General features: G+C 45.1%; 2 protein-coding genes and 1 long non-coding RNA gene across 4 annotated transcripts in view; 1 reads left to right on the forward strand and 2 right to left on the reverse strand.

The window, feature by feature from the left end:
* The window catches only part of LOC143989470 (uncharacterized), a 313,492-nt gene that overhangs the window by 117,661 nt on the left and 174,167 nt on the right, over positions 1 to 21,664 (forward strand). The window lies entirely within an intron of this gene.
* On the reverse strand, positions 1,263 to 17,378 carry LOC143989488 (uncharacterized). Its single transcript, XM_077489630.1, has 4 exons — positions 17,190 to 17,378; positions 16,528 to 16,734; positions 16,265 to 16,400; positions 1,263 to 2,305 (listed from the first exon to the last, which is right to left on the reverse strand). The coding sequence occupies exons 1-4, from the start codon at positions 17,292 to 17,294 to the stop codon at positions 1,548 to 1,550; spliced, it is 1,206 nt and encodes a 401-aa protein (XP_077345756.1). The 5' UTR covers positions 17,295 to 17,378; the 3' UTR covers positions 1,263 to 1,547.
* On the reverse strand, positions 17,431 to 20,598 carry LOC143989508 (uncharacterized). The gene is made up of 5 exons (XR_013277039.1): positions 18,401 to 20,598; positions 18,191 to 18,314; positions 17,977 to 18,074; positions 17,668 to 17,896; positions 17,431 to 17,591 (listed from the first exon to the last, which is right to left on the reverse strand). It is a non-coding gene; the product is annotated as an uncharacterized LOC143989508 (long non-coding RNA).

The following is a 21,664-nucleotide window of genomic DNA, read 5'->3' on the forward strand; positions in this document are numbered from 1 at the left end:
ATCATTCTAAAACAGAGCTTGTAATATTTCCTTCTCCCTCAACCCTCCCTCATGACTTAACCATTGAGACCAGCAGAACACCATAATTATTGGTCTCTCTGCACATCTCAGCGTGCCAGGTGCAATCCTCGACTCTGACCTCTCCTTTGGGTCCCACATCCAATCTCTGTCTACATCTTGCAGCCTAACGACACCACAAAACAAGGTATTCATTCCTTGGATGGATAGATCCACCAAGTAAGGACCTAAGGAGGTATTTTTCCCATAATACCTCAATCAGAAAAATAGCGAAATACCACATTGTTGCCATTGGAAGGAGCTGAGAGTTATAGGAAATCACCATGTTAATTAAAATACAGCCAAGATTTGTCATGGTTGGACAAATGCTTGTCACACTTATTCAATAAATTTTTTTTTAAATGGACATATTATGCTCCGTACACATGATCGGACTTTCCAATGGGAAATGTTGGATGGGAGCATGTTGGCTGAAAGTCTGACCGTGTGTACGCTCCATTGAACATTTGTTGTCGGACTTTCCGCCAACAAATGTTGGCTAGCAGGTTCTCAAATTTTCTGCCAACAAAACGTTGTTGTCGGACTTTCCGATCGCGTGTACACAAGTCCATCGCACAAAAGTCCATGCATGCTCGGAATCAAGTATGAGCCGGAAGCGCTCGGTCTTGTAAAACTAGCGTTCATAATGGAGATATCACCACTATTGAACTTGTTCTGGACAGACTCTTGAAAAAAGAGCTGACGTTTCAAACTAGTACAGTACAGTAGTGCTTATATGAGCTATGAATAAGCACTACTGTTAGTGCGAAGCGTCAGCTCTTTTGTCTGCTGTGATTTTCATCTTTGATTTTGATGTGAACTTTTCTAAATAAAAGAAGGCAATTTTTCAAGAGTGCGGCTGTCCAGAATCAGTTCCTGTTTATTGCTATTAGCAATTGACAGCACCTATGGCTTCCGAACCGAGAGAGAGTTTTACCATCTGTCTGTCCTCCTGGAGAGGTGATATCTCCCCCTTCCTACGACTATTAAACTTCCTTTTTATCGGCTCATAGTACATCTTGTACATCACCACGTTCCCACATTCGTAATTGTTGGCCAACATTCGTGTGACCGTGTGTATGCAAGACAAGTTGGAGCCAACAATCTTCGAACACAAATCCACGGTTTTGTTGGCGGAAAGTCCGATCGTGTGTATGGGGCATTAGTGTTTGCGAAATCTTACACCACACAATGTACTCAGCCAATGAAAGGTGATGACTCAATTTTTAATTTTTCTACTGCTATCAATGACCAACACAGTACAACACTTCATCCATGTCTTTGGTGATCTCTGTTCTCCTTATGAACTGTTTCTTACATGATGAAGATCAGCCATGGAGTATATCTGAGGTGTATATCAGGGTGTGCTTCTTCCCCACATGAGAGCTGTGATGTCCAGCAACATTCATATAGAAGACATTTCCCGCACTCAAGGCACTAATACACCTCGAGGGTTGTGTGGGATCCCCGATGTACAAGAAGACAGGACTTCAGTGAGTAACGGTTCCCTCACTAAGAAAAGGAAAGTGGGTTCCCGGTTGCAATCTCTGATGTCTGTAAAGACTAGATATCCGTGTAAAACATTTTCCGCACTCAGAACAGGAATACGGCTTCTCATGCTTGTGCAATCTCTGATGTGTAGAAAGATTGCACTTCTGTGAAAAACATTTACTGCACTCAGAACAGGAAAATGGCTTCTCCCCCGTGTGGGACCTCTGATGTACGGCAAGTTTGGATTTTTGTACGAAGCATTTCCCGCACTCAGAACAGAAATATGTTTTTTCCCCCGTGTGTGATCTCTGATGTCTGCAAAGATGGGATTTCTTTGAAAAACATTTCATGCACTCAAGACAGGAATGCAGATTCTCCCCCATGTGAGATCTCTGATGTATGAAAAGAAGGGACTTCTTTGAAAAATATTTCCCGCACTCAGGGCAGGTATGTGCCTTCTCATCTGTGTGAGATCTTTTATCCATATGAAGATTGGATTTAAAATGGAAACACTTCCCGCACTCAGTACAGGAAAATCTCTTATCTGTTGGAAGGACGGCACCGTCCCTCACAGTCTGAGGTTCCTCAGGATAAGAGGAATACGATGGTCCATCTACACTGTGTGGTGCCGGATGGACATTTGAGGTAGTCGGGTTTTCTCCTGGACTATACTGTGTGATGTCCTCATCTTCTACTTTACAGTCTGGAGACAAAGTGAGACAATCCTCTGAGGTTTTCCTCATCTCCCGTCCATCTACTAAAATAGAAATAAAAAGATTATTACTAGACATGAGCTGATTGGTTCCCCTAAACCAGGACTCCGCCCACATCAGGCAGCTTTGTCTCTGAGGATCTTACAATTCCCCCCTCAAGGTAACTAGTAAATGGGTCCTCTGATCTCCTACCAGATCATTTCTTTATTCATGGACCTTAGTCAGAGAGTGAGGAAACAACGAGAACTGTCTTTTATAGGAGTGACAGTGATGAGGGGATTATAGGACGAGTGTCCCCTCCCCCTCTATCCCTCATTGTCATCTTCCCAACACAAGAAGTCCTGCACTTCCTTATTTAGTCCATGATTTAGTCATGAATAACAGCGGGGCTGAGCCCCACCAGAGGTCAGAGAGTGAGGATGGGGGGAGAACAACCAATAAGAAGACTGATCCTGAAGACCATAACCATTGGGTTGACTCCTCCCTCATTATCACTTTCTGTTTAAGGTTCCAATGTGTAAGGATTTTATCACATTATTATCACCATGTAAAAGTCTGTGCTCCAATCAAATCATCAGATATAAAAAATGTCCAGCTGGTAGAAAATGGGTGTACCAAAAGAGAACACATATTATGTTTATATATAGCAGTGGGTAGAGAGCAGAAGTCAGGACTATGCAATGTACAACATATTGTATAAGATACAACAGATAGGACTATATAGTATCAGGAGTATACAAAGTGCAACATATAGTATATAGTGCAGGGGTCAGGACTATATAATGTGCAATACAAATTTTATAGTGTAATTTTTCATTTTTCTGTACACAAAGTTGTCACTTTAAATTAGATATTGCTCACACATGGGGGTGTGGCCGGATTGAGATGGGCGTGAGTGAGTGAGAAGGAGTGTGAGGGTGTCCGAGCTCCCTGCCTCCGCCCTGCGATGAGAGGAATGTAATCTGCTGGTGGCTACAGCTGCTGTTCCCTGACTCCCTCTATCGGAGCTCCGTAACGAGCGTCCGACCTGGAGCGTGCACTCCCACGATTGCTGCCCAGCACTGACGGAGATTGCTGAAAGTACCCGAGGAGGGCTCCGCGGAAGGCTTCGCTATCGCGAGAACCCGGTCGGAGATCCGAAGATAGACGAACCCTCGGACGCCGCACGAGGACACGCGGAGAGAGCCCTGCGATTGCCTCGGACGGATGCAAACCTCCCGGTGACATTTGCCTGCTTCATTGAGGACAAATCCTGGCTGTGAAGTGGTGAGAAATGCTATATAATCTAGCGGGACGGAAGATAGAACCCGTGTGGTGGAGACTGTGGCTCGTTTGGCAATAGACAGTGGAGAGGTGCACTGGTTATTCCTGCTTGGTTGGAATGTTTGCTTCTCCCTATCTGCTTTGCTTTTGATAACCGCTGGCTGAAGCGAGCTCACCCCACAAACACAATTAACGTGGGATTCTGGCACTGTGCGTCTGGTGAAATTGGCTGGTCCCCCTCCCAGGCTCTCTTGAATCAAAAATTGGGCCTTTTGCTGGGGAGATTTGATTTAGCGATATAAACTGCTATAATACTATCCTCCGCTGGCTTAGTGACTTTTCCACGTGGACTTTACCATGCTTAGCAAAAGAGCGGTAGAGGATATATCCCATGGACAGGGGAATCAAAAACGCGTGCTGCCAAAGAAAAATTAAACCAAGCCTCTGCGGCTTCGAAACTTGAGCGTTTTGCACATGCAACCTCCCCAGTTAGGAAAGTCCAACACCATCCGCCAGGCCAATCTAAAATGCAGGGGTCATTGGGGGACAGAAGGAGTGCAGGTCACCCTTCATTAGATCCTGGTACCCCATTGCCAGGAGGTGGGGTGGGTGAGCTATCCCAGGAGGAAAGCAGGACGGCCCAAAAACCCGGGGGGGGTGGTGAACCGACTTTACGAGAGATACTGCTGGCGGTTAATGATTGCAAGAATTCTATTTCTGGGCTGGACAGCCAACTGAGAAACATTCAAAATGAACTGCACGCTATGAGCCAACTTTTAAGCAACACCATTGATAGAATAGATGCTCTAGAGGGAAGATTAAGTACGGTGGAAGACGAATTATCCCCCCGGCAGGAAAAAATAGCTACACTTCAGAAACAAATTGTCGCACAGGCATCCAAAATTGACGACATGGACAACAAGAACCGCAGGAATAATGTGCGACTAATTGGCCTGTCAGAGGGAAGCGAGGGTCCTGACCCCATAATTTTTCTGGAAAACTGGTTCAAGGAATTATTGGGAGATGTCTCCTTCTCCTCGCCCTCTAGCATCGAAAGAGCCCACAGAGTTCCTCTTAGATCTCACTTATCAGAGGGACGCTGCAGGCCAATGATATTGAAATTTATCAATTATAATAATCGAATGATCTTGATGCGGAGGGTCAGGGGATTGGGAGACATCTTCTATAAGGGGATTAGGGTGTCATTTTATCCAGATTTTTCACCGGACTTGCAGAAACAGAGAGCGGAATTTATTCCTGTCAAACGCACCTTGCAAAAGTATAAGATAATGTATGCCCTATTGTATCCAGCCCGACTCCGAGTGTCTGCTTTGGGCTCAACAATTTTTTTTAACTCCCCGCAGGAGGCCGTGAATTGGCTGGAGGATCACAAGGAGGCCCTTTAATGATGCTTAGAGTCGGCCTGTACTAGCCCTTTTTTTTATTTGGTGGGGGGGGGGTTTGGGTTTTTTTTTTTTTTTTGTGTTATTAATTTTTAAATAGGGGGGTAGATGTAGATGGATACAATGCATAGCCTATGATTGGGGTAAATGTATCACGAGTAACTGAACACTATAGGGTGACTTATATTGTGTATAAAAATATACCTATAGGAGAGGTGGGAAGATGGGGGTGTGGGGGTTGGGGGGGGTTGTAAAGGGGAATGTAAACCTTTGTATGTATATTACTGGAAATAACTTTGCTTATGTACCTATCTTGGTGAAGGACTGGGGAGCCCTAATGTTACAGTTCGTTGCTTGGGTGAGATGGGAAAAATGATATAATAAATTGATTAGGAATGGGGTAAAACACGATGGATTATAGAGCACTGTGATATCACAAGGCGAATTAATACATAATAATAATCAAAAGTCTATACAATTTCACATTAGAAGTGGTAAATGAGGTTTTATGGATGAGTTGGGAGGGTGGGATTTGAGGGAAGGGAAATTTCCTTTTTTTTTTTTTTTTTTTTTTTTTGGGGAGTTATAATCTCGCTGCTCGCTGCTTGGGCGAGGTGGGTAAAATGATATAACAAATTGACTAAAGCTGGGGTATAGTATTATAGATCACAGAACACTGCGATGCCATATGGCGAAAAAATAGTTCACACACTAGAAGTGGTAATGAGGTTTTTTAGTTGAGTTGGGCGAGTGGGACTTGGGGGGGGGAGGGCTGGGGGGGGGGGGATATATATATATATATATATATATATATATATATATATATATATATTTTTTTTTTTTTCTTGAGGTAAGCAACGCTGTATAATAATAACATTGTGACTACTGAGTTTTTGAAGCCACAGAGGTACTTCCCTTCCCCCCCCCCCTCTTTTTCTTTCTTTTTTTTTTTCTTTGTAGGGCATGATTGATGCTATGGAGGGATTATGATCCCACCTTAGAAGTATATTGAAGGGGTGTGATAAGATCATGTGGGGGGATGGCGAGTTCGGACACTTTTGAATGGGGTATGATTATACCGGCTACAATTGAGACCCCTAAGGGTGGCTCTGATGGGCAGGGTTGGGTGGGGGGAGGGAGGGAGGGGAGTCTTCGAACACGTGCTGTGAGCAACGGGGCGGTGATGGGGGACAGGTTGAGATGGAGAGAGGCGACGGGGAGAGGAAGCGGTTCCCTCCCCCCTTATCCTCTCCCCTCCATGGGTATATCAATCATTGGAGCTGATGGGTAGGAGGAATATTATTGGAGCCGATGGGTAGGTGGAATATAACTTCGTGGAACGTGAGGGGCTTGGGAGACCCTGAGAAGCGGGGGTCTGTGATGTTGGAGATGGAAGGAAGGGGACCTGGCTTTCTTTTTCTGCAGGAAACCCATCTAACCCCAACCACGGCCCCTCTGCTTCATGACCGGAAATTCCAGGCATATTATCACTCCTTTTATTCATCGTATTCCCGCGGCGTGAGTGTGTTAGTATGGAAGGGTACAGAATTTTTATGTAAAGAGTCCCAGATAGATGAGGAGGGGAGATTTGTCTTCTTGCACTGCCTGGTGGCTGGGCAAGAATACGTTCTAGCGAATATCTATATACCCCCTCCTTTTAAACTAGAGGTTATGGATACATTTCTCATGTTCAGTTTGGGTAAAATGGGCGTCCCGTGGATAATTGCCGGTGATTTTAATGAAATTATAGATAAGCGCTTGGACAGATTCCCTTGTCCAACTGGGAATAGAACAGGCCGATTACATGAACTTCTATTGGAAGTTGGTTTAAGAGACATCTGGCGCATGCGACATCCTCAGGATAGGCAGTATTCCTGTTTTTCTAGTACCCACCAGACGCTATCAAGAATAGACATGGGTTTGGGGAACAATGAGGCAGTTGGAGTGGTGGCAGATATAGAATACGGGGTACGTGGGATCTCAGACCATTCCCCTTTGGCTATAACTTTGAACACGGGAGAGCGCGTCCCACTGAGAGAGTGGAGAATAAACCCCGCTTGGTTGGAACTGATTGATAGATCTAACCTCTTAGGGCAGGGATGTCCAAACTTTTTTCAAAGAGGGCCAGATTTGATGAACTGAACATGCGCGAGGGCCGACCATTTTGCCTGACATTCTTTGAACCATTAAAATTTGGTCTAAGTGTGTCCATCCGAGCACTAATACACTTCCCCACAAGAATTCTCTTGCCTTTGTGGCTGTGTGTGGTGAATAGATGAGCTCAAGTGTATTATTTGGATACACCATATTTATTGACGTATAACACGCACCTTCACTTTAAGAAAATTTCAGGAAAAAAAAACTTAAAATTTTAAATAAAGAACTGTGAAGCAAAACAAGGATCAGTGTCTATCTGCAGACCCACAATTGCTAGGAATGCAGCGGCCACCATTGCCAGGGATGCACTCACCATTGCCAGGGAATTCATCCACCATTGCCAGGGAATTCACCCACCATTGCCGGGAATTCACTCACCATTGCCGGGAATTCACTCACCATTGCAGGGAATGCTGCCACCATTGCCGGGAATGCAGCCACCATTGCCGGGAATGCAGCCACCATTGCCAGGGATTCACCCGCCATTGCCAGGGATTCACTCACCATTGCCGGGAATGCAGCCACCATTGCCGGGAATGCAGCCACCATTGCCGGGAATGCAGCCACCATTGCCAGGGATTTACCCGCCATTGCCAAGGATTCACCCGCCATTGCCAGGGATTCCCTCACCATTGCCGGGAATGCAGCCACCATTGCAGGGAATGCTGCCACCATTGCCGGGAATGCAGCCACCATTGCCAGGGATTCACCCGCCATTGCCAGGGATTCACTCACCATTGCCGGGAATGCAGCCACCATTGCCGGGAATGCAGCCACCATTGCCGGGAATGCAGCCACCATTGCCGGGAATGCAGCCACCATTGCCAGGAATGCAGCCACCATTGCCAGGGATTCACCCGCCATTGCCAGGGATTCACTCCCCATTGCCGGGAATGCAGCCACCATTGCCGGGAATGCAGCCACCATTGCCGGGAATGCAGCCACCATTGCCAGCAATTCACTGATCATTGCCGGGAATGCAGCCACCATTGCCAGGAATGCAGGCACCATTGCCAGGAATGCACCCACCATTGATAGGAATGCACCCACCATTGCCAGGAATGCACCCACCATTGCCAGGGATTCACCCGCCAATGCCAGGAATTCACTCACCATTGCCGGGAATGCTGCCACCATTGCCAGGAATGCATCCACCAATGCCAGAAATGCAGCCACCATTGCTAGGAATGCAGCCACCATTGCCAGGAATTTCACCCACCATTGCCAGGAATTTTACCCACCATTGCCAGGAATGCAGCCACCATTGCCAGGAATGCAGCCACCATTGCTAGTAATTCACTCACCATTGCCAGGAATGCAGCTCCACAATTGCAATTGCCAGGAATGCAGCCACCATTACCATCAGTGCAGCCATGGAGGGCAGGACGAGTGCCAAAGACATCTTACAGGAGAATCTCCTGTTTACACAACGGCCTCTTTAAGAGAAAGTCCCGCCTCCTTTGATGGACAGCACAGTCGTCCAATGACAGAGACGGGACTTCCTATTACAGCTGCCGTGTAAACAGGAAGTTCTCCTCCTGTGTGCACGGCACTCGTCCCGCCTCCTCCGTCCGAGGCAGCCGGACTATACATCTTTTGTGGCCCCGGCGCTGGGAGATCGCCGGGGGCCACAAAAGATATATATGTTTAAACAACCAGGCGGGCCGTTCAAAACCGGACCGTGGGCCGCAATTGGCCCGCGGGCCAGACTTTGGACATGCCTGTCTTAGGGGATCAAATAGGGGAATTTCTCCAGACTAACAGAGGGACAGCGGCACCTGGAATGGTTTGGGATTCCCTAAAAGCCTTTCTTAGAGGAATACTCATACAGAAAATTGCAATAACAAAACGGGAATCTCGAGACCAAGAGGGGAAAATTCGAAATTATGTTATCCAGGCTGAGAGAGAGTTTGTGGAAGATCCATCGCCGGGGAAACAACAGACTTGGGAGGATAACCAACAGACATATAAAATGGCACTTCTAAAAAGGGTAGAAAACCAACGTATTTTCCAACGTCAATACTATTTTGGCGAAGGGGAGAAGGTGGGTCGAGTTCTTTCCTTATTGGTTCAAACCAATGCCCCCCCCCACAGGAATACAGGCAATTAAAACACAGAAGGGTGACCTTGTCTCTAGGCCCCCCGAGGTTATGAAGGTACTGGGCGATTATTACAGAACCTTATATAAATCAACTATACAGAATTGCGAGGGCTTGACTACTAATTTTTTGCATCAAACAGCTATTCCTGTGCTTTCAGACCAGGATAAACTGAATCTAGACTTACCACTTACTTTGGAAGAACTAAAATGCGCGATGAACAGTATGCCCAATTATAAATCTCCTGGTCCCGATGGGCTTCCAGTGGAAATTTATAAACGATACAGCGAACAGCTGATGCCGGCACTGCTGGAAACGCTAAACCATGCACTAGAGGCGGGGGAGCTCCCCGCTTCAATGCTGGAGGCTAATATCACTTTAATTCTTAAAGAAGGGAAGGACCAACAAGAGGTCTCGTCGTATCGGCCGATATCTCTGTTATGCTCAGATATAAAAATCCTAGCCAAGGCCCTAGCAATTCGGTTAAATAGCTATATTCACAAATTAATACATCCAGACCAGTCCGGGTTTATCCCAGGCAGAACAACTAATACTAATATTAGGAGAGTCTTTCTAAACTTACAAATACCTAGAGATAATGACAACCCAGGTGCCATATTAGCTTTAGATGCTACTAAGGCTTTCGACAGCCTGGAGTGGGACTATCTCTGGGGTGTACTGGAACGCTTCGGCTTTGGGCCCTATTTATCCAATGGGTAAAACTACTATATAGGGGACCCAGGGCCAAGATTAAAATGGGGACCCTATTTTCTGATATGTTTTATCTAGAAAGGGGTACGAGGCAGGGATGCCCGCTGTCTCCCCTCCTGTTCGTGCTGGCTATGGAACCCCTGGCTGTGATGGCGAGATCACGCTCGGACATCCAGGGATTCCGGCGCGGACTGGAGGAGGAGAAGCTGGCTTTATTCGCAGACAATGTCTTGTTTTTTATTGGCGATGTGCGCTCCACTCTGAACAGTGTAGTACGGCTGATGGAGGAATTCGGGCAACAATCAGGTTTGGTCATTAATTGGAGTAAATCAGCCCTTATGCCACTGTCGGAGTCTGAAGATCAAACATCGCCTATAGTTGCGGGATTAGAAGTGGTACCTAAGCTGAAATACTTGGGTGTCTGGATTCCCAGAGATATAGACCGGTATGTTGAGGAGAATCTGGTACCATTATTGGCAAAGCTGAAGCAGAAGGTCAATAGCTGGTGTCGCCTTCCCCTGTCTGTGGCGGGGCGCTGTAATTTAGTAAAAATGATCTGGCAGCCACAGATCTTATACATCCTCCACAACTCCCCAGTCTGGATCAACCAGAAATGGTTTAACAGACTGGAGGGATTAATTCGAGAATATGGAAAAAGAGACAACCTCGGATTCGGCTGCGGACGCTGCAGCTCCCTGTCGAAAAGGGAGGAGTAGCGATACCACATCCAAGAACATACTTTCTATCAGCCCAGCTCCAGCATTTAACTGGGGCTGGACTGGAGGGGGGTGGTTGCCCGAATCATAAATTGATGATTAATAATGCATATCATAAAACTCTAGTTGAAGTCCTGGAGGCCAACTCATTTGCTTGTAAATGCCCCACTAATGTTTTGGCGAGGAAAGTATGGCAGATAGCTAAGCAACTCTTGGGCTATGAGGGGGTAACTGAGTACACCCCCCTATGGAACAATGGAGAATTGGCCGAATTAAATAGTATAGATCGGTCCCTGGAGTGGGAGAGGAGGGGGATTAGTAGACTGGTGCATCTCTACCAGGGGAATACTATGAAATCTTTTGAAGATCTTCGCCAGGAGTTCGGCATCTCCAATAAAACATTTTATATATATTTGCAAGTGAGGCATGGGATACAGGCACAGTACGGCACACTTGTTATCGAGAGGACGAAGAACCCCCTGTTTCAGGGATTCCTCGAGCAAGGACAAACAAAGGGTCAGATTTCTAGTTTATATACAAAACTTAAAGACAAAGTTTTGAATGGAGAGGGACCGGATAAGAGCAGGAGGGGATGGGAGGATGACCTGGGACTAATTGAGCAGGAACAATGGGATGAGATCCTAGCACAGGGGAACCTGGTGTCTATCTCCCCATCGCAGCGCATGTCCCACAAGCTCTTTCTATATAGGGCATACTACACCCCTAAAAAAATGTGGAGGATAAGTAGAAAGTCTAATGGTGAGTGCCCTAGATGTGGAGCACCAGGAGATCTGCTTCATATGGTATGGAAGTGCCTAAAACTATACCGGTACTGGATAGAAATTGTACATAGAATTAATAGGATCTTTAATACCACCTTGGAACCTGAAGCTAGGACTTGTTTATTAGGGATTATGGAAAGGGGTAGAATCTCTGCTGTAATAAAAATATCTATATTAAGATGCCTGTATCAGGCCAGACGCCTAATTGCGATGAACTGGCAGACAAAAAACCCTCCAGTACTGCAAGCATGGATAAATGCCATAAATTCTATAATTTGGTGCGAACGGGCAATGTATATTAGACAAAATAACTTAAAAAAATTCAAGTTGCTATGGAATCCATGGTTGAGAGACATTGGTTACCCCCTAGACGAGATAGCGGAGGATAGGATTTAGGGTGTACCCATTCGGCTCAGGCCTGGTGTGGTCTGGGAGTCTCCTGGAAGCTCCTTATTTCTGTTCCTGAAGGGATTTGCCACTCCGTTACCGGCTAGCCAAATAGGCTTGACTGGATTTAGCAGCGCGTGTTCGAAGAACAGGGTTATGGGGGGGAGGGGATAGATTTGCAGGTGTGTTAGGGATAACTAGATTGTTAGGTATGGTTGCGCCTTTGGCGCTAATATTTTTGAAGTAAAAATCTGTATTTTTTGTTGATATGCACATTCTTTTTATGTGTTGAAAACCATGCTTTATGTATGTATAAACCAAATCTCTTTTTCAATAAAAAGCAATTAAAATAAAAAAAGATATTGCTCACACATGCCATGAGTAAACCTGGAATTACACCCCAAAACACACTCTACTACTACCTCCGAGTATGGGGATACCACATGTGTGAGACTTTTTGGCATCCTAGCTGTGTACATGCCCCCAAAATCCAATAACCACCTTCCGGCTTTCAAGGGGTGTTAATTACACATTGGATTTCCTGACTACCTGTGAAATTTTCGGAGGCCCTAAAACGTCAGGACTGTCCAAACACCCCACAAATTATGCCTTTTTTGGAGTAGACACCCCTAGGTAATTTATGAAAGGCATGTTGAGCTCATGAAAGATTTTATTTTTTGCCTCAAGTTTTTTTGCCAGGATAGTCCCATATTTAGGTTATAGTGGTGGATGCAGAGAGGCTTTTCAATGACTCCAGATGCCTTTTTATTTTGGACCGCCATGTGTAAATAGAAGACCCCCATTTGTCCTTCCATTTCACTGAAAGTAGCTCTTCATTGTGCAAGCAGGCTCTCTACCCCTTTGCAAGTGGGGTATTAACTAGCCGCTGGGGCAAGCCCCTGTGATTAGGTTGCATGGTGCCACAGCAGCCAATTTCTTAAAGAAACAAAATGTCATGTTTGCATAAAAGTTGTCCACATACAAACCTTTTATGGAACAAGAGTGACAACAAGTCCAACACTATCTTACCACTGCTCCTCATGCAGTCTTGACATCCAGGGGGCTCCACTTCACTGTCTTCCCCCTCATAAAGTGGCAAGTATAGTTTTGCCCTCTCACAGAGCTTTTACAGTTTGACCCCATATCTGGCATGCTTGCTGGGGAGATATTGCTTGATTGCAAGTCTGCCAGAAAAATGTACACGGGACTCGTCTCTGCGGATGTTTTGTTGGGGCATATACACCTCTGCAAACTTCCGGGACAGGTAATTTACAAGGGGGCCGTATTTTGTGGAGCTGATAATAGTCAGGGTCACCCCCGAGGAGGACAGAATGTATTGTCATTGAAATACATAAAACACATTATTGCCTCATATCGTTTCCTGGCCATGGCAGCAGAGAACACTGGCGCATGAAGAATCAGTTCTGTGGACCAATATGACCGCGATTCCTTCTTATTTGTAATGCCCATGTTAAGGGTTACGCCCCAAAAAAGTTTTGCGTGATAGATTTCCACTCAAATGGCCTGGCAAGGTATGAATTTGGGTTTCTGGTGATGCATTGTTGGGCAAAAACCATTACCTTAGTCCACAATCAAATTGTAGAGTTCTTCAGGTGAAAAACAGCTCACAAAAAGTCAAGGGGCGTTTTTAGGTTGGCTGTTGCCACCTGAACCCCAGGCTGGGCTGATGGGGGGGGGGGGGAAGAATAACCTTGCTTCTGAATCTGGGGGGTAGCCAATTAGGATTTGCAAGCACCTCTGGAAGGCTACTATTGTCTCTACAGGACTGTGCTTGAATTCTTGGCCATTGCGGTTCCATTAATAACTAATAGCGCTAGTCACCTCACCAGCTTGTACTGCACTGCTGGTGCTCACCACTTCACTATGAGTCCTGAGCAGTGCTGGTGTCTAAAATACCAGAATGTACTATGCCACTGGTGCTTGCCAGATCACCAAAAAGTAGTGAAGTGCTAGTACCTCTGTACCCTGCTGGATCTGAGCATAATCCTGCGTTTCTAGCACTTCAGCAACATGGGGATGGGTACGTCTGGTTTCAGCAGGGACATCTTCACCATCATTCGCGCTTCCCGTCAGGGTGTTGCTGCCCTCTACAGGTTCATATTCTGAGCCCCATTCTGACAGCGAGGCCTCCCCTTCGCTCTCATCTGTCACGATTCTGGGCCTCCCCTTCGCTCTCATCTGTCATAATTCTGGTCCTCCCCTTCGCTCTCATCTGTCATGATTCTGGGCCTCCCCTTCGCTCTCATCTGTCATGATTCTGGGACTCCCTTTCGCTCTCATCTGTCATGATTCTGGGCCTCCCCTTCGTTCTCATCTGTCACGATTCTGGGCCTCCCCTTTGCTCTCATCTGTCATAATTCTGGGCCTCCCCTTCGCTCTTATCTGTCATGATTCTGGGCCTCCCCTTCGCTCTCATCTGTCATGATTCTGGGCCTCCCCTTCGCTCTCATCTGTCATGATTCTGGGCCTCCTCTTCGCTCTCATCTGTCATGATTCTGGGCCTCCACTTCGCTCTCATCTGTCACGATTCTTGGCCTCCCCTTCACTCTCATCTGTCACGATTCTTGGCCTCCCCTTCACTCTCATCTGTCACGATTCTCGGCCTTCCCTTTGCTCTCATCTGTCATTATTCTGGGCCTCCCCTTCGCTCTCATCTGTCATGCTCAGAATCCTGTAGGCCTGTAACATTATTATTATTATTATTATTATTATTAATAATAATAAAACCTTTTTATTATTATTACTTATTATTAATTTGTTCCATTCCATTTGTTTAGATGCGGCATTCGTTATTACGGATAATTCGTAACTTCAGATAAATTTGTATTCATTCACTCCAAAGACATGCTGTTAGGTTAATTGGCTTCTGTCCAAAATTAGCCCTAGTATATGAATGGGGACCTTGGATTGTGGGCTCCTTGAGGGTAGGGACCGATGTAATTTGTAACGGTGTGCAATGTAAAATGTACAGTGAGAGGGACAATTGTAGACACTCACTCAGGTTGAACTGGATGGACTGGTGTCTTTATTCAACCTAACTATGTAACTATTACGTTCACAAACAGCCAAGATTTGAACGGAAATTCCAATACCAATAATTGAATATTTATTATTAGTTAATATTTCAAATTTTACTGATTTTGTTTTTTTTCAGATTTTTGAATTTCCGAGTTTTCAAATTCCAAAAATTCGAAAATGCGGAAATGTGAAAATTCGAAAATTCAGAAATTCGAAATGTGAAAATTCAGAAATTCGAAATGTGGAAATTCGAAATGTGGAAATTCGAAATGTGGAAATTCGGAAATTCGAAATGTGGAAATTCGAAATGTGGAAATTTGAAAACTCGGAAATTCAAAAATCGGAATTTTCGTATTTCAGAAAAAAGCAAAGAAAACAAACAATGAAAAACGTAAACAAATACATTTTTTGTCAGTGAGCATGTCTAGCGATGAGTGAATAAATGCTGTAAACTGTAGTAGTGACAGGCAAATCAAAAGGTTAACTGGAGAATAATCAAAGGGTAAAATGTGCCCAACAAGGTGTATGCAAGTGTAAATGTGCCGCTTCTACTAACACAGGTCTGGCTTTCTTCTCTCTCTGATCGTAAAGGGCAGAGAGCGTGAGAAGATCCGGCCAGAACCTATGTTTGTGTTTACAAACAAGACACAGGGCTGTGCTGTGATTGGCTACAGCCAATCAGCAGGTTCACAGCCAAAATCATTGGCTGGAAACCTGCTGACAAACTTGTGCTGTATCAAATAACAGAAGAGGGCCGCAGAGAACGTGCATGCACCCCAAACCCGGGAACCAGGCTAGTGACGTATATATCCATGGGAGGTGCCTGCACTTGTCACTCACTCGCAGTAGGTTCACTGTGAGTGGGTCAGCGAGTGGTTAAAGCTTACTTAAACTGAAACAAGTTGCAGAGGTCCAGCATTCATGCCTCCTGAGACTGCACCAGGCACAGCCAGCAAATAACAGTGTAAGTAACCCTCAGAGAATTGATGAACGGTGCATGCGCACCACTTAGTAACAGGGCCCCTCGTGGGCTCGCTTTGCTCGCCACGCTTCAGGCACGGCCTTGCTTCACTTGGCAAATTTTTATTCTAACTCTATGTCCACTTGGATGGTGGGGCTTGAACCTGGACTCATCTTCGGACACCTTTGGCGTCTCCTTGTCCTCCGTACTGCGCAAGAGCAGTACAGGGTGCACACTATCCGACGGGGGACACTATTCGACAAGACACAAGCTGAACCCCAGAATCTGCATCAATCCAGTCTAGACACATAAATTATGCCTGCAGCACAGAGAAGGAAGATTATTTGAGAGGAATACAGGACCGGGAACACAGCGCAGGAAAGTGACCAGGGTATTACAGGCTTATATCACCCAGTCCTTGCGCTAATTTGGACCAATCAGTGAGCAGTATGGGTGGAGGAATGTAATTAGTGTTAATGACCCACCTGTGCTGATCTCTGTAGGAGTGTCCTCCTCTATAAATGTCCCCGTTATTCCATCCTCCTCCATAGACTGCTGATCATCCCTCACATAAATCTCTTCTGCTTTAACTTCAAATTCTAAATCGATTGGATCTTCCCACTAAAAAAAAAAAGAACATGATAGAAAATATCATCTCTGAACTGTGAGCTTTAATATTGTGAGATCACATAAAAAATCCACACATTGTCTACATGAGTCTGTGTTTTATAAGCTTTGTCCTACTAACCTTGTAACAGTGAGGGATGGTGTGACCTTCCTGCATGGAATCCCGGGAATACAGAGGACGGGGACATCTCTCTGGTGGGTTCCTGGTATTAGGCGGCTCCATCATATCCTTGTGTCCTTCTGAAAACTCCTCCATCACTCCATACTTCTCATCCTCCTCTTTATACTCTTCTTTGACAACATTATAATAATTTCCAAGGTTTTTGCTCTGAAAGATATAATAGTTACATAGTTACATAGTTAGTAAGGTTGAATAAAGACATCAGTCCATCCAGTTCAACCTGAGTGAGTGTCTACAATTGTCCCTATCCCTTTACATTGCACACTCACATTGGTCCCTACCCTCAAGGAGCCACAATCCAAGATCCCCAGTTGTATACTAGGGCCAATTTTAGACAGAAGCCAATTAACCTAACTGCATGTCTTTGGAGTGTGGGAGGAAACCGGAGTACCTGGAGGAAACCCACGCAGGCACAGGGAGAACATGCAAACTCCAGGCAGGTAGTGTCATGGTTGGGATTTGAACCAGTGACCTTTTTTACTGCTAGACGAGAGTGCTAACCACTACACCACTGTGCCGCCCTACACCACTGTGCCGCCCTTAATTGTGAAAAAACATAATTGTGTATAATTCATAACTACCACTGACTGTTCCTCATCTACCTGATGATGGTGGGGGATGGTGTGCTCTTCCTGTGTGGAATCCCGGGAATACAGAGGACGGGGACATCTCTCTGGTGGGTTCCTAGTATTAGGTGGCTCCATCATATCCTTGTCTCCTTCACTCCATACTCCTCATCCTTCTCTTTATACTCTTCTTTAACAACAATATTATTATCCATGATGGTTCCATTCTGAATAAATAATACAACATTCATTGTAACAAACATGTGTATAAATAATAACTACTAATAATTGATAATCATCTAACTGATCATGGTGTGCATAGTTGTGATCTTCCTGTTTATCCTTTTGTCCTTCTAAAAACTCATCCATCACTCCATACTCCTCATCCTCCTCAAACTCTTCTTTAACACCAATATTATTATCCACGATATCTCCATTCTGAATATATAATACAATCATTGTAACAAACATGCTATCTATAAATCAGAACTGCTAATAGTTGTCAATCATCTACCTGAGCATCCTGTACATAGTCGTGATCTTCCTTTGTGGAATCCCGGGAATACAGAGGACGGGGACATCTCTCTGGTAGGTTTCTGCAGCTGGATGACTCCACCATGGTGTCCTGGTACAGATCTTTATGTTCTTTTAAAAAAATCTGACTCCCCCATCACCCAATTTTCATCATCCTCCTCTTTTATCTCTTCTTTAACCTCAACTTTAGAATCTCTTAGGTTTCCACTCTGAATTTATAATAAAAATGACATCAATGCAGATAATGTACAGATCCTAATGATACTATCAGTGATTGTTCCTCATCTACCTGATGATGGTGGGGGATGGTGTGATCTTCCTGTGTGGAATCCCGGGAATACAGAGGACGGGGACATCTCTCTGGTGGGTTCCCATTACTGGATCCATCTGTAGGAAACACACACACTGACTGAATACATTGTTTCTATGTGTTTATCAGATGATGGGGGATCTAGGTGGACCCTCCGTACTGCTCTCTCCTTTACAATAAAGTCTCCTCTTACCCGGTGATGTGAGGGGCGGCTGATTGTCCATCATGACGTCCTTGTAGAGATCCTTGTGTCCTTCTAAATACTCCCACTCCTCCATGGAGAAATAGACAGTGACATCCTGACACCTTATAGGAACCTGACACACACAATGATACAGTCACCATCCAGACACATCCCTTGTCTGTTACTGGATAATGTCCCAGAATTCCCAGCACCGTTCACCTATCCTCCATCATCTCTCTGGTGACTTCTAGAATCTTCTTTGTAGTTCTCTATTCTATCAGGGAGGGAGGTGGAGGCAATGTGATGGTCATATGATCTCCAGACTTCACAGGAGGAAAACTCTACATTTGAACATAAATAGCAAAATCAAATGATATTCCCAGAATCCTTCTCACCTCTCCGTTCAGGTCTTAATTATAATAAAGCCCCACTTCATGCTGCGGTTTAATTTACCCACACAGGGCTCCCCACCCTGTAGGTTTAAAGCTGGTTGCAGGCATTCTGGCATCATTACGTACATTGCAGGAATCAGTTATGTATTATAGAGGGATATTGGGAAGAGGAGCTGTGAGGTCATTCAGGACATTTACTACAAATTACATTTTCCCTCTTTCTTTTTATTTGAATCTTATAAAATAAAGACAAACATATTCAAATCCCCCCAAAATAAGCCCCCCATCCCCGTCACTTATAAAAGTCATAAAATGTATTTGTATAGACCATAGATGGACACCAACGATGGGGCACTATTCCTTCGGCCTACACAAGCTCGATTGACCCACTACCGCCGGTAAGTGGGTCCACCATATCCGGTAAGAATACCCACCTATATTCTTTTGATAGAGGATTTCTTCACATCCACTGCTTCACAGCTAGTGTCATACTGTTTGCACTATCCTTTTTTCATCGAAGATTCACCAACATGTATGAAATGGACACGTTTCTTTGAACTTTCAGTAAGTTTTTATAGTTCACATCCAGTGAACATTGGATTTCTTACAAGTTCACCAGATCTGTTCAAATGTTATACACATTTATTATTACAGTTTATTGCTGTTATGTTACTTTAGCACTACACTGTATTTTTATATTTGTTTGGACTTTCTTTGTTTGAGTGTTAGCAGCTCCTTTGACATTCTTTTTTGGTTTAGCGTGGTAATTCACCAAATTTCCTTGTTTTGAAAGATTGCAGACTCCTGGTATAGACAGATGAGGTAAAAATGTTATTGGTGGAAAAGGTGACACATCTCTAAAATGAAGAGTGTGTTCAGGCCCAGTATGTGGGGAAAATATTCTGACTCTGAAGGGGTTAATCTATGTTTCCACATGTAGCACCCTCTAGCTTAGTGTTCAAGTGCGCATAGCTCTAACCTGTAGTGTAGGTAAATTTAGCCAGGCTGGGTTGAACCTGGGTCAGGGTTGAGTAACTCAGGGAGGCTAGATGACTCAGCAAGTGGCACCTCTATTACATTCCCCCTACTTGCTGTAACCTTGGAGAAGTTTCCAGAAGAATGGGGGGGGGGGGGGTTATGATATTGATGAAGGCCTCCGGCAATCGCCGGCCAAATTGGCTGGCAGGGGGCAGGCACCTCTTAAATACTCCTGAGTCATGCCAGCAGGGCCAGTCGGGTGGAAAATGAAGAAGGAGTGCTAAGGAGGCTGTCGTGGCCCTCGAGGGTGCCCCCTAGTCTCAGGGGGTGACCTCGGGCTGGAAGGGTCCCCTACAACACACAGAGGAACCCCTTCCTGGAGGCACGGGAGCAAAAGTGAGGGCAGCAGGAGTCAGCTAGCACGTCCAGGAGTCTCCAGACATTAGCAGGGCAGGCTGGTGAGTATGCAGTCTGGGAGGGCCGTGGGAAGTAGCCAGGTGGGCTAGTGAGAGAAGCATTTGCAGCCGGGCAGGATGGCAGTGCCTGAAGAGGTGGAACTGGGATCAGTAGCCACAGGGATGGAATCTGGACTTTGCTACACAACCAAGAGGCCCGGGGTCCCTGCCTGTAAGGGGCTTTTGCTTAATCTGCCTAAGAGCTTTTGTCAGACCCTCAAACAGTGTTCAAGCTGGGTCTGTATTTCTTTTCTGCAAGCCAGTGCTGGAGGAAGAGGAGTGTATAGAGACTGTATATAGGAACGTTGTCTCCGAAGAGTTCTGAAGTCAAGCGGCATCCCATAATTTCCCTATCCAAGTTCTAATCCCTCAATAAAACATAAAAACAAGCACTGGACTGTTTACCCGACTCTGGGATATTGTGGAACTTCAGTGTGCAGGGTGGGGGATTCCTATTCACCAGCAGCTTCTATGTGGGGTGTGCTACATACACTATATATGTGTGTATCATCATCTGCTGGAGATAATAGACATCACAGTGACTATGGAGGAAGAGGATGGACATGACGGGGGGGTTACTGGGTGTAAATAGAAAATAAGATCTTATTACCACCTCTACTGCCACTTCCAGCAATGTCTCCTCTCTTATTCTTCCGACTCACCTCTCACCTGGAACTTCCTATTTATACCTGACATCACTTTCTGTCTGCCTTCCATAGAGACTTCCCGTCTGGGTAGAAGTGAGATCACCACCTTGTGGAGATCAGAGGAACTGTAGTCCAGAGAAACGTCTCATACTGGAACACGGCCTTGTGCTATGTGTGCATGTGCTGTATAGCCTTAAGGCCCGTACACACGATACAAAAATCGGATGGAAAAATTCGTATGACAAGCTGGCTGACAGTTTTAGGATCGCGTTAGTACGGTGTTTGCGATTTTCTTTTTTGTCAGACAAAAGCTGGATGTGCAGACTGTAGCATTTTTGTTGTATGTGACCTTAGGGTTGCCACCTAAACCGCTTAAAACCGAACACATATTAATTACATAGGTTCTGTGGCTGATTAAGGTGGTAATTAAACTCACTTGGTGTCTTATCTGCATTAAATTAACCTCAGAACCTGTGTAATGCATATGTGTTCGTGTTTAAAGGGATGAGATGGCAACCCCATGTGAACGCAACGTCCGATTTTAATTTCATTAGCACATTTTTCATCCGAAAAAAAAAAATCGTAAGAGCAAGACTACGCATGCTCTGAAATGAAAGAACACATACAAAACTATTGAACACACTTCTGATCTTGTATTGTGACGTCCGAAAATTTTCGTATTGTGAGTAACCTCTGCACTTTCGACATGAGATTAGCATGCCACAAAAAAAATAGACGTTCAGTCGTCCAAAAATCTAAGCGTGTGTACGAGGCTTAAGAGCTCATGCATACTGCAGCTCCAAACAAAAAGCTGCTTTTACAGTGTAGCGGCCACCAACCCTTGCAGGGCGGCCTTGACTTATTGGGCTAACCAGTTACCTTCTCTTGGCCTGCTCTTCCGCGTCTAGGGGTTCCCAGGGTTGATACCCAATGACTTGAACGCTGACGCGGATAAAGTCCTATTTAAAAGGTTTTATTTTGCAGTAGTAACATCCAATAACACAGTCTCTC

Source organism: Lithobates pipiens, unplaced genomic scaffold (assembly GCF_037356315.1).
Source record: "Lithobates pipiens isolate NorthernLeopardFrog02 unplaced genomic scaffold, aLitPip1_a1.2 Scaffold_18, whole genome shotgun sequence".
Taxonomy (NCBI): Eukaryota; Metazoa; Chordata; class Amphibia; order Anura; family Ranidae; genus Lithobates; species Lithobates pipiens.

Bases quoted from the DNA above. Each gene is read 5' to 3' on its own strand.
- LOC143989488 (XM_077489630.1), bottom strand. From the start codon at position 17,294: ATGATGGAGCCACCTAATACTAGGAACCCACCAGAGAGATGTCCCCGT. The intron at 16,735-17,189 runs GTAGATGAGGAA...TATATCTTTCAG, and splicing joins CCATCCCCCACCATCATCAG to AGCAAAAACCTTGGAAATTA. The intron at 16,401-16,527 runs GTTAGTAGGACA...TTTTTTTTTTAG, and splicing joins CCATCCCTCACTGTTACAAG to TGGGAAGATCCAATCGATTT.